Source organism: Natrix helvetica, assembly GCF_964273705.1.
Source record: "Natrix helvetica genome assembly, chromosome: 7".
Lineage (NCBI taxonomy): Eukaryota > Metazoa > Chordata > Lepidosauria > Squamata > Natricidae > Natrix > Natrix helvetica.
This window is the reverse complement of record NC_138558.1, coordinates 39,499,775-39,512,556: the sequence shown is the minus strand read 5'-3', so window position 1 is coordinate 39,512,556 and position 12,782 is coordinate 39,499,775. Positions and strand designations below refer to the sequence as shown.

Genomic DNA, 12,782 nt, shown 5'->3' with positions numbered 1-12,782 from the left:
AAAAGCAATTTGCAAAAGTGATTACAAAAAGAGGTATGTGAACCCAGTGTCCTTTTGAAGGTGCTAACCATAGTTTGACTCAGATGGCTATTCCCTCTTCTCCCACAGCTCTAAACCCATCTGAGACTGTCTTGTGGTCTCCAAATTGCAACTGTCTGGAACACTTTGGGTCAATCTCCTATCCTATCCTTTTCCAGAGAGGAACTGTGAGTAGCCAGTTCTTCATTCTGCCATTGTCTAAAGGTGGAGCCATCTTCAGTTTATCATTTTTTTTCTTGAAGACTGTATTACAGCCAATCTCCATAAAAGCAAGTTTATCCTTCTGGTGAAATTGATTCCCTGGTCTGTTCTACTTAGTAGACTGACATATTTTGTACCAGTAGACCATCATTTAGATATATCCGATCTAACAAATTTGTCAGTTTTCCAGAGTCTGGAAAAAAATAATAGAGGTTTGAAAAATATTACAAGGACAACATTTGCATATTTTTTTCATCCAGAAAATGGGAGGCAACTCTCCACTCCAACAGGTACCTAACAGGAGGATTGGGAAATCTCCATTTTAACAAAATTAATAGAATATATAAAATATAAATAAATGTAGTTGTCAAGATTGCTGCACCCAAAATGACTTGTTTTACCTTTCAAAAAAAATGCTTAAAAAAGGCTCCAAGAATCTAGTTTTCTTGGTTGTATTTGTTGACAGAGACTATGGTACCTGAAACCAAATATCTCCAAATATCAACACCTTTTGTGTAGCTAATTACTGACTTCCAATACTACATTCTGGCCCTCTTCTTTTGATTATAGGAACAGGTAATACTGTTTCATATACACAGAAAAAGTCATTTTTCATTGGACTTGATAAATTACGGAAATTCTTCTGTCATGTTCTTGATCCTTGCTTTCACAGATAGCACATTTCACATGCAGTTTTTAATTCAATTTTTCATAGTAGAAAACTAAAAACTACCATGACTTGTCTGTCTTCTGCATCCTGTAGAGATCTTCAATCATGGAGTCTTTTCTTCTCCTAAGTACACAGAGCCTATTTCACCCATGTAAACTTCTAGCTGTTTATTCACTGGGCTTGCTCCAATATTTCTGTATCTTCTTGAACGTGGATAGATGATTTCACTATTCAATTTGTTGCTGACCCCTTTCTCATGAACTGAAATATTGCCACTTGTTGATATTTGTTCAAGGATTGCTACACATTTATAAATATTCTGGACTGTTTTGTATCAAGAAAAGTGCTTATTACAGGCAAACTCCTGCTAACTCTGAAGCCAAGTTGCCTTGCACCCCTTTATGATTTCTATTTATTCAGCAAGAGGTTATCCCCCGATCACGTCTAATGGATAAGAAGAAGATCTTCGCATCCGTATGTTTTTGCTACTTTAATCAGCCTAATGAATGCAGTTTCATGTTGCAAGCTTTGTTCCTTTGCCTGCAATGTTGCAACACATATAGAAAAGAAATAGATTTTTGCACTGCAACACTACAGTCACAAAAGAAACATATGAATTGGGGAAAACATTCCCATTTGAAACTTGCACATGACTAATGCACTGTTTATGTTTTGTCAGGTTCTTTAAAATCAATTTTAAAATGTGAACACAAACACTAAAATCATCTGATTTGTATATTCAGGAATCAATTAGCTGTATACTTTTGGGGAGTCTAAAAACAACATATGGTAATATAAACAGAGCCATATTTAAGTGGCAGTGAGAGCAACCACACACCTATTATTCTGAGCAGAAATCTTGCCCCAGATTTACCTATCCAGAAACTGATCCTGGGAAATCACCCTCCATTTTTCATTTTCTGTCTAGACCATGCTGTTCATTTGGCCACATGTAGAAGGATGACCAGGCCTTGATATAAATGCTTGTGAGTCTGCAATTTTGCTTCAGTATCAGCAACTGCTCAACCATCACAAGTGAAGATGATGATGACGACAACAGACTCTTATGGCTTTTTATAAAAACTAGTATTCCGAATTATCTTCCTCTGAATTTGAACCTTCAATTGTAGCTCCCACAATTTGTAAAAAAAAAAAAAAGCACAATCTTTCCTTAACTGTGTATTAATACATTCTAAAACTGGTGAAATTTCTCCTTAGTAATGACAATTCCAATATGTTATTTACCAGTGTGAACATTTTCCTTGTGCTTTTTCAAGGCATCCTTACTCTTGAACCTCTTCCCACAGCTGTTAGCCTTGCATACGAACCTAGCATCTCCTCGGCATGCTTCTTTGTGTTGTTCAAAACTGATGTCAGGTGATTGAAGAAGAGAAAAATAAGGCATCAAATAATCTACTCCTGGAAATGTAATCTTGAAAGGCATTTGAATGCACATGCTGGGCAGCAGACTTTTAGACCACTTCATGCATAACTTACTGCATGTTGGGACAAAAGTAGTTTCCTTCTCACATAATTAAGTGTTCACAAGGCAACTATGAAATCTGAAAGCAAGCAAACATGCAAAGAGGAGTCAGCAGCAAGATGAGAGTAGTCCAGTAATTAAGACAGGGAACCTCAATTCTGAGCTGAAGGATATGTTGCAAATAGAACACTGAGAACTTCTTGAACAATTTCCTGGATTCACATTTTCTGTGCACTGAAGGACACTGTTAGGAAAGAGAAAATTAGGAAAGAGGAAAAAAGAGGATATTATTATTTTTATTATTATTATTTATTCTTTAAACATGAAACTCAATCAACTGAACATTCAAAAATGCATGACAAGTACCATTGACTGGTGCTAATACAATACAATAGCAGAGTTGGAAAGGACATTGGAGGTCTTCTAGTCCAACCTCCTGCCTAGGCAGGAAACCCTATACCGTTTCAGACAAATGGCTATCTAACATCTTCTTAAAGACTTCCAGTGTTGGGGCATTCACAACTTCTGGAGACAAGCTGTTCCACTGATTAATTGTTCTAAATGTCAGGAAGTTTCTCCTCAGTTCTAAGTTGCTTCTCTCCTTAATTAGTTTCCACCCATTGATTCTTGTTCTACCCTCAAGTGCCTTGGAGAATAGTTTGACTCCCTCTTCTTTGTGGCAACTCCTGAGATATTGGAACACTGCTATCATGTCTCCCCTAGTCCTTCTTTCTATTAAACTAGACATACCCAGATCCTGCAACTGTTCTTCATATGTTTTAGTCTCCGGTCTCCTAATCATCTCTTCTCTGCACTCTTTCTAGAGTCTCCACATCTTTTCTACATTGTGGTGACCAAAACTGAATGCAGTATTCCAAGCGTGGCCTTACTAAGGCATTATAAAGTGGTATTAACATTTCACGTGATCTTGATTCTATCCCTCTGTTGATGCAGCCTAGAACTGTGCTGGCTTTTTTGGCAGCTGCTGCACACTCCTGGCTCATATTAATATGGTTGTCCACTAGGACTCCAAGATCCCTTTCACAGTTACTACTGTTGGGCAAGGTACCACCTATACTGTACCTTGCAATGCTTGATACAGGTTGTTGTTGTTGTTGTTATTCTATGTATCATGTACACTGAAGATGGTATTTAATGTCATTGTACATTGTGCAATGACAATAAAGTAAACTAAGAAATCTCAAAAGTCAAACATATCAGTCTTCAACTGTTTTTCCGATGTGACTGATTTTGCTCATATATAAAGAAACATGTATCTATTCTGCATTTTACTTATTAAAAAATGCTTACATTAATTATATATATATATACAAAATTGAGTCAGGCATGTGGGGTGACTGATTCAGTTTACAACCATGATGAAAAGGCCATCCTAACATGAGGAGTACCTTTCTACATTCAAAAATGGGCATGGCCTCGATTTATTTGCTTACTTATGCAAAATATAACTGGTTTTTCATAATTAACAGAAAAACCAGATCACGTTTAAAACAATGTGGAAATAATTTTGAAAAAGTAGTTCAAGTAAAAGAAAGTAGTTCAATTAAAATTGTTAAAAACAAAATGCTAAAACTATAAACACTTTAACTCCTATCATATATATATAATAATTTGTATTTTATAAAGATAACATCTCGGACTGCAAATAAAATATATTTCCTCCCCCCCAAAATAATGTATCCTGCCGTATGACTTGCATAATTTTCTTGAATTAATGTACAACACTTATTTCAGATTATCCATTTAAGATTTTTTTAAAAAAAAAAAACATTTTCAATATATTTCCAAATCCAAATTTTAAAATAACTTGAATGTTTATAAAATGTCTCTATCAATTTTTAATGCTTATTGTTTTTTATATACACTTATGAAAATATCTTGTTCACTCTGTTTATGACTCTGTGCATCTAACATCCCAGCATCCACAATACTGGATAATATTACATTGGCTTAGATAAGTTTGATAAAGGAGCCGTAACAGAATGAAGTGATGCTGATTAAGCATGTCTTCATGATGTTCTGTTTATACACAGTTTTTGTCCCGTTCATATTACAAGTTTATTATATATGTCCATGAAACACCTAGCAAAGTTCAAAACTAAATCTGCTGTAGTTCGTAAAACATTCACTGGCAAAAAAATACTTCTGTACGGTATTATTGACTTTATAGTTTCAAATGCCACAGACTTACTGCCTTTGTAAAGCTTGCTTTACTGGGAATTTCTTTCCACAATTCCTGCATTTGAATTCTTTTTCTTCACTGGGTTTTTGATGCAATGTCTGAAGGTGTTCAGCTAATATTTCCTGGCTTGCAAAACTAGATTCACAGTTTGGACAAGCATGGTCCTCTTTACAGGGAAAACAATCTACATGGTAGAGAAAAGACAGAAATTCCAGAAAGAAATTAGTTCTTTGTAAAAAAACATTGCAACAGGTTTTGTTCTAAGAGAAAGCTGCCCAAATTTTATCATGCAGAGATCAACATAGTGATATACGCCGGACTGCAAACAAATGTGAAAACAAGAATAAGCTAAATGTCATTATGATTGCTTCCTATATCTTTCATAATGTCTTATTATGTTTTATTAAGAATTACAACTGAATGACAATGTTGAGAATGCAAATAGCGTAAGATTCTAGAAGTATCACTTTTGGATGGAGGATTATAATATTTATAATAGCCTTTTCTGTACAGAAACATAAACATTCATACCATCATACTATGTTATGCAAAGAACAATAAAGAAGAAACATTTATCGAAAGTAAAGTCACTATACACTATACCTTTCTACATCTTTCTGACCTTACAAATCATTCACAAGTGAAGCTAGGCAAAATCACATCAGATACCTGTACAATTTGCACAGGAGCCCCCCAGGCTGTGTGCTCTCTCCACTTCTCTTCTCTCTATAAACCAATGACTGCATCTCCAAAGATCCCTCTGTTAAAGTACTCAAGTTTGCAGATGATACAACAGTGATTGGTCTTATTCGAGACGACAAATCTGCATACAGACGGGACGTTGAACAACTAGCCTTGTGGTGCAAATGGAACTATCTTGAATTAAAAACACACTAAAACTATAGAAATGGTGGTAGATTTTAGGAGAAACCATCCTATACGACCACCTCTTACAATACTAGACAACACAGTATCTACAGTAGAGTCCTTCAAATTTCTAGGTTCTATCATATCTCAAGACTTAAAATGGACACCTAACATCAAAAACATCATCAAAAAAGCACAACAAAGAATGTTCTTTCTGCATCAACTCAGAAAGCTCAAACTGCCCAGAGAGCTGCTGATTCAGTTCTACAGAGGAATTATTGAGTCTGTCATCTGCACCTCTATAATTGTCTGGTTTGGCTCTGCTACCAACCAGACAGACACAGACTTAAGCAGATAATTAGAACTGCAGAAAAAAACAATTGCTACCAACCTGCCTTCCACTGAGGACCTGTGTACTGCACAAGTCAAAAAGAGGGATGAGAAAATATCTACAGATCCCTCACATCCTGTACATAAATTGTTTCAACTCAAAACGACGCTATAGGACACTGCACACCAGAACAACTAAACACAAGGACAGTTTCCCCCCGAATGCCATCACTCTGCTAAACAACTAAGTCCCACCACACTGTCAAACTATTTACTAAGACTTTATTGCTATTATTCTTCTCTTCCTTCCTATTACCTATCTCCTCCCACTTATGACTATAATCATGTTGCTTGTAGTTTTACAATTTATATCGTTCTGTTTGTTTCCTGTTGCTGTTAATTGCGAGGTCATGTCTGACCCATCGTGACCCCATGGATAACGTTACTCCAGGCCCTCCTATCCTCTACCATTCTCTGGAGTCCATTTAAGGTCATGCCAACTGCTTCCTGTTTGTTTCCTAGTATGATTTGATTGCTTATTAATAAGCTATGACTATCGCTAAGTGTTGTATCTTATGATTACCTATCTCTTGTTAGTCATGTCTATAATCACGTTTCTTGTATTTTTACGATTTATATTGTTCTGTTTCCTAGTGTAATTTAATTGCTTATTAGTAACCTATGTTTATCACTAAATACTGTAACTTATGCTTCTTGATGAATGTATTTTTTCTTTTTTTCCTTTTATGTACACTGAGAGCATATGCACCAAAGACAAATTCCTTGTGTGTCCAATCACACTTGGCCAACAAAGAATTCTATTCTATTTCATTCTTGATTCCACCATATTCATATATAAAGTCATATATTAAGGTTTGTTCTTTAAACTTCTCAACTCTTTCTTTTTTAGATTATATCATCTCTATTCTAACATAATTTTCTTCCCTTTTTTTTGACTCATTCATTCTTCTTTGAAATTTTTGCTTTGTGATTTGAATCTCACTCATTCTGCTTGTAGCCTAACCAATTCAACATCTATTTTTTGTACTGGTCACTCATTTTTGCATTCAATTCACATTATCCATTCATTCTTCTCACTATCAAGAGATGTTTTAAATTAGAAGTTAAAATTATTTTTAAATTATTCATCATACCTTTTTCATTATTTTGTTGCAATTCCTTATGAGTGCCATTACTGTTGTTGTTGCTATCTTCTTCTTCCTGGTTAATTATGGCTTCCTCTTCCTCTTCCTCCTCTACTTCTTCCATATCACTATCAAGGTAACCAATCAAGAGTTCGGTATCTGTTTCAATATCCTCAATAGCTAGATAGAAAATGTTTTCTCCTTCCTGTTGGGAGAAAAAATTATTTTAGAAATTCACTGTTATTAAATCTATTTCTAAAACAAGAAGTTATTTGAGTCATCAAGAAACAATTAGAACTAAAATGAGTTGAAACATTTTTGCAATTGTTGTTGTAATGTAACTCTTGGAAGTGATATAAAAGATTATTGAATATATTGATGATTGAATGTAAAAACAAAAAGCTGCCAATGTTTATTCAAATTTTGATGTTTTTTCTTTTCTTTTTTGCTAAAGTTGTGAGATTCGGGGGGATTTCTACCTCCCGCATGATGTAGCTGTCAAAATTTTTCTACACCTTACCTTTTCTCCTAAAACATTTGTAAAAAACCAATAAAATTTTACAATATCAAAAAAGAAACAATTAGAACTTACTGAAATTAATCACAGTAGATCACAGGTAATCCTCAACTTACAACCACAATGGAGCCCAAAATTTCGGTCGTTAAGTGAGATATTTGTTAAGTGAGTTTTGCTTAATTTTACGACCTTTCTTGCCATAGTTGTTAAGTGAATCACTGCGGCTATTAAGTTAATAACTCAGTTGTTAAGTGAATCTGGCTTTCCCACTGACTTTGCTTATTAGAAGGTCACAAAAGGGGAACACATGACTATGGGTCACAGCAATGGTCATAAATATGAACCAATTGCCAAGCATCTGAATTCTGATCACGGAATCATGGGGATGTTGCAAAGGTTGTAACTATGAAAAATAGTCATGTCATTTCTTTCAGTGCCATTGTAACTTTGAACAGTTATTAAACAAACTGATGTAAGTTGAGGACTACCCATACTAGATATGATAGAAAAATGTGGGTTAAACAGCATCATTACCAGATAGATTTGTAACTGGTTAACCAACCACCCTCAACATGTAGTTCTTAATGGAACTAATACTACATTGAAGGAAGTACTGTGAGGAGTGTAGTACCCCAAGGTAGTATCTTCGACTCTTTAGTACTCTTTAGTATTTTCATAAATAATTTAGATGAGGGAATAAAAAGAATAACTCATCAAATCTGCAGACAATACTTAGCTGACAGGAATATTCAACACTCCAGAAGAAAGGCTCAAGATCCAGTAGGAACACTGGGCCTTATCTAACAAAATAGAGAAACCAAATCTACTTGTATAGAATAGGTGGAAACTTGCTCAATAGCAGCAACTGCGAGTGGGATCTAGGAGTCCTAGCAGACAACCATTTAAATATGAGCCAGCATTCTGCAGCTGCCAAAAAAGCCAATGCAATCCTAGGCTGCATTAACTGAAGGATAGAATCAAGATCACATGAAGTGTTAATACTGATTTGTAATGCCTTGGTAAGACCACACTTAGAATACTGTATCCAGTTTTGGTCACCACAATATAAAACAGATGCCGAGATTCTGGAAAGACTACATAGAAGAGCAACAACAATGATTAGAGGACTGGAGACTAAAACAAAGGCAAAACAGTTGTACGTCTAGTGTAATGAAAAGAACAACATGATAGTAGGTGACATGACAGCAGTGTGAGGCTGTCACAAAGAAGATGGGGTCAACCCATTACCCAAAGTACCTGAAGACAAAAAAAAGAAGCAATGGATGGAAACCAACCAGTAAGAAAGACAACCTAGAACTAAGGATAAATTTCCTGACAGTTAGAACAATTAATCAGTGGAACAACTTGCCTCCAGAAGTTTTGGGTGTCAACAACGGAGGTTTTCAAGAACAGATTGGACAACATTTGTCTGAAATGTTATAGGGTTTCCTGCTTGAGCTGGGGGTTGGATTACAAGACTTGCAAGGAACCTTCCAACTCTGTTATAACCATGGATATGTCCATGGTTTGAAACTGGCACAATCACAGTCATTTTAAATAACCACATTTCTACCTTGGAGGCAATACATGTATCGTGAATATTTCAAAGATGAAACATGACAACAAAATTGTGAACTCCAATATGTTTATTATATAAATAATATAATTATGAAACTTAATATTCACAAAGTTTACTTAAAATTACAGTTTTATAATTCTGTTTTATAATGACATAGGACAGAATCTGTTTCTATTTAGGTTAATGTTTAATTACTGCATTTTCATATATCACTAAAAATGATCAGAAGTCACCAACTAAATGAGTTTTATATTATAAAGCGATTTCAATTTAAAACATGTCACAATTTTGCCTATATCAACTGTAAATAAATTATCTTTAAACTGAAAAAATAAATTGCTTATGTGGTCTTTGTGGCAACTTACACCACAGCCCATCATCCCCCAACATCCAATCTATTTTTTCAATCTAAAAAAGGGAATGTTTATATTTCTAAAATTATAAAGAAAGTTGTTATTCTTAGAAAAGAATAGCTAAAATATTGTTTTAAATTTACTCAAGTTCTAGGAAAAAAGTAACGTAAGCTGCAGGAATTGTTTCATAAATTATTGTTTTGTAAGTGGACACTCTTTGTGATTATCATTTTGTAAATGTACAGCCAGGACAGCAATCTTCATTAGCTTATGACATGGTTTCAAATCTAAATTTGCTCGTGAAACAACATACTTGCAAATGTACTTTAAGCATTACAAAAACAGTTTAGAATAACACCCCCTCTGCTCCTAATACAGCATAATTGACCCTTGTTTGCAAAATATTTTTTTCACATTGTTTATTTTGATGTCTTTTGTCTCTGTTCCAGTGATTCTATTTTCTGCTTGGAATAACAAAATAGCATTTACAGTAACAAAAAGACACCAAAAGGAAACCACAGTGAGAGATACAAGGAACCTCTTTTGGTTTTGGAAGGAAGGGATACACAAATTAAAATCTGTTTCGCATATCATGCATATTGAATATTTGTGACATGTACTTGCTCAAGAATATTGTCCTGTCATGGCTTCTGGTTTGTTTGTTTATTTGTTTTTGCTGCTACCAAGGAAATTTGCTTGTATGAAACTGAATCCTATGTTAATAGGAGAGAAACATATAACACAAGCAATGGTACTGGGCTCCATGTCACAAAATCTGTGAACTCCCTAAGGATATTATTCAATTCCAACTACTATAATTCTCAGCCAGCATTCAAGATCACCAGGAATGATCTGAACTGTGGTCCAAAGCAATCAATATAGCTGCCGCTAGTTACCTAGCACTTTGCTAAGACTTCAGCAGTTTATGGCCGCCATCTTATACCATAAACCAGTGATGGTGAACCTATGGCATGCGTGCCACAAGTGGCACGTGGAGCCATTTGTCAGGGCACGTGAGGCGCTGCCCTGTCAGCTGGCCAGCGGGCATGCGCGCGCTGGCCAGCTGAGTTCACCTTTTTAAAAGCTATTTTTCAGCTTCCCCAGGCTCCAGAGGCTTTATAGGAGCCTGGGGAGGGCGAAAAGAGCCTCCCCCGACACCCCCCCCCGGAGGCTTCAGGGACCGTCCGGAGGCTTCCCTGAAGCCTTCAGAACGCTTAAAACCACCCTCCGAGCAAACTGGAAGTGACTTCCGGGTTGCTCGGAGGGTCATTTTAAGCATTCCGAAGGCTTCAGGGAAGCCTCCAGACGGTCCCTGAAGCCTCCGGAGGGCCTCCAGGGGGTGGGGGAGGCTATTTTCGCCCTCCCCAGGTTCCTATAAAGCTTCTGGAGCCTGGGGAGGGTGAAAAAAGCATGTAAAAATGGGGGGGTTGCGCGTTGTGCACGCATGCACACTGGGGGGGGCGCGTGTTGCATTGTGGGTGCGGCACCCCTGCACATGACCCCCCTGCGCTCGCCCCACTTGTGGCACGCGAGCCAAAAAAGATTCGCCATCGCTGCCATAAACTATACCATATAATGAGTAGACACGGAAGACTGAACTGGAAATCTAATAAGAACTGGATACATTTACCTGGATAGCTGCCAGATTCTTCTGTTCTTGGGATGGAGCTTCATGTACAAATCGCAACCAGTTAGAATGCCTTGGATTGCTAGCATCCAGAACATAAAGCACTTCACCTTTATTTCCACGAACCTGAGAGGATAATAAAATGTGAGCGAAGCTAAATCTTTGAAAAACCGAGAAAGATATAAAGCTAACACTACAAAGATGGGAAAAAAAACAAAAACCAAGCTTTCATTTTATTATTTTCCAATAAAAGTAAATCTCTGGTTGTGTTCATGTATCGTGTGAAAATTTGATTGATTAAATAAGTGAATATAATTGAGTTCAAATATCACGTTAAACCATAAAAAATGTTTAACAAACCACAAAGCTGAATTTACACAACAGTCTGGTCCAAAATTCAAAGTAAGGATTAGAGACTGTCAGAGATAGATTTACTACAGAGAATGACAGTAGGGTGCTCTGTTCATATGAAAATGAGCAAAATTTGCAGGAGTGGCAATTTGCCCAACGTCAAATATAAGTTGAGAAAAGGTAAACACATCTGGGCTTCTATTAGCACTTAACAATTCCTCATATTCCCCTTCATTTGCCTTTCAAAACCAACATCTTATTGTTCTTCACAGCATGTAGCTACCTCATTTTTCCAGCTGCTGCTTGAAAACATATACCTTTTATGATTTTATATTACAAAGTAAAAAATTGAGCTTCTTTTTAAGGGCCTCTAAAGAGGAAAATTTATGCTTTAATAATATTAAAGGGCATGGTATATTAATACAGATATTTTATGCATTTTCATTTGGATTTTCTACCTTATATTTTTCTTGGGAAAGTTAGGAATCCGGAATGATATGGCAATGAAATATATTGCATATGATCTTATATTCTAATATATCATTCCTCCTTAGCATGAATATTCAAACTATTCAGAAAAAAAGAGAATATAATCCATTAAAGCTACATTTTCAAATTTTCTTACAAATGGGAGTGAACAAATGGGATGGAAAATGTTAGTATTTTTTATCTTTGCAAGATTTAATACATGCTATGAACTCATGTGCAAAGGATTCTGTGAACAGTATAATGCTCAAGAAATAGCGGTGTAAGATGGGAACATTCAGGAAAGCATTGACTGAATAGACATAACTTGCTAAATCATGATTTGCTTAATAATACTTAACTTCTATTTTATTAATGAGATTTTTTAAAATTGAAACCCTTAAAAATCTAGTGCAGGGGTGTCCAAACTTTTTGCAAGGAGGGCCAGATTTGGTGAAGTGAAAATGTGTGGGGTCGACTGTTCTGACCCCCCCCCCACCCCTGTGAATAAACCAGAACATAGGCTTGGTTGTTTGCCACTGTTTAATTACTGAGATAACGAATCCTTTGACTGAAGGCCCAGACAACTCACGTTCAATAGAGTAGCTCTGCAGCAAACCAGATAATTCCAAATGAAGCAACGCAGATAGTCCAAATGAACAGACACGGCTAGAATACACAGATAGATTTTCTTAACTACTAATTCGAACAGTTGTTTCCTGCAAATGTCCCCTCCCAACGCTTCACCTATAATCTCTCTTGGGAGGGGCCAATCCACAACCACCTGTGCTTAATCATCTTCTGTGAGTCTGCCTACGGAGTTGCTGCTTCCATTTCTCAGCCCTTCTCAATCTAGCATCAGGGATAAACTGCCTTTGATCCTCCCCACTGCTCCATGCCTCAGGCGCTTCCTGGTGACCAACCAGCATTTCTGGCCCCTGCTCTGAGTCTG

General features: G+C 36.3%; 1 protein-coding gene across 5 annotated transcripts in view; it reads right to left on the bottom strand.

Annotated features, from left to right (window-relative positions):
- PRDM5 (PR/SET domain 5) overlaps positions 1 to 12,782 on the bottom strand; it is a 79,837-nt gene that overhangs the window by 52,028 nt on the left and 15,027 nt on the right. For all 5 annotated transcript variants that reach the window (XM_081959962.1, XM_081959960.1, XM_081959963.1 and 2 more), the window contains 5 exons: positions 11,018 to 11,140; positions 6,948 to 7,143; positions 4,606 to 4,780; positions 2,545 to 2,637; positions 2,156 to 2,277 (listed from right to left, as the gene is read on the bottom strand). In XM_081959962.1, the coding sequence (XP_081816088.1) occupies positions 2,156 to 2,277; positions 2,545 to 2,637; positions 4,606 to 4,780; positions 6,948 to 7,143; positions 11,018 to 11,140 (709 nt within the window). The remainder of the gene's footprint in view (positions 1 to 2,155; positions 2,278 to 2,544; positions 2,638 to 4,605; positions 4,781 to 6,947; positions 7,144 to 11,017; positions 11,141 to 12,782) is intronic.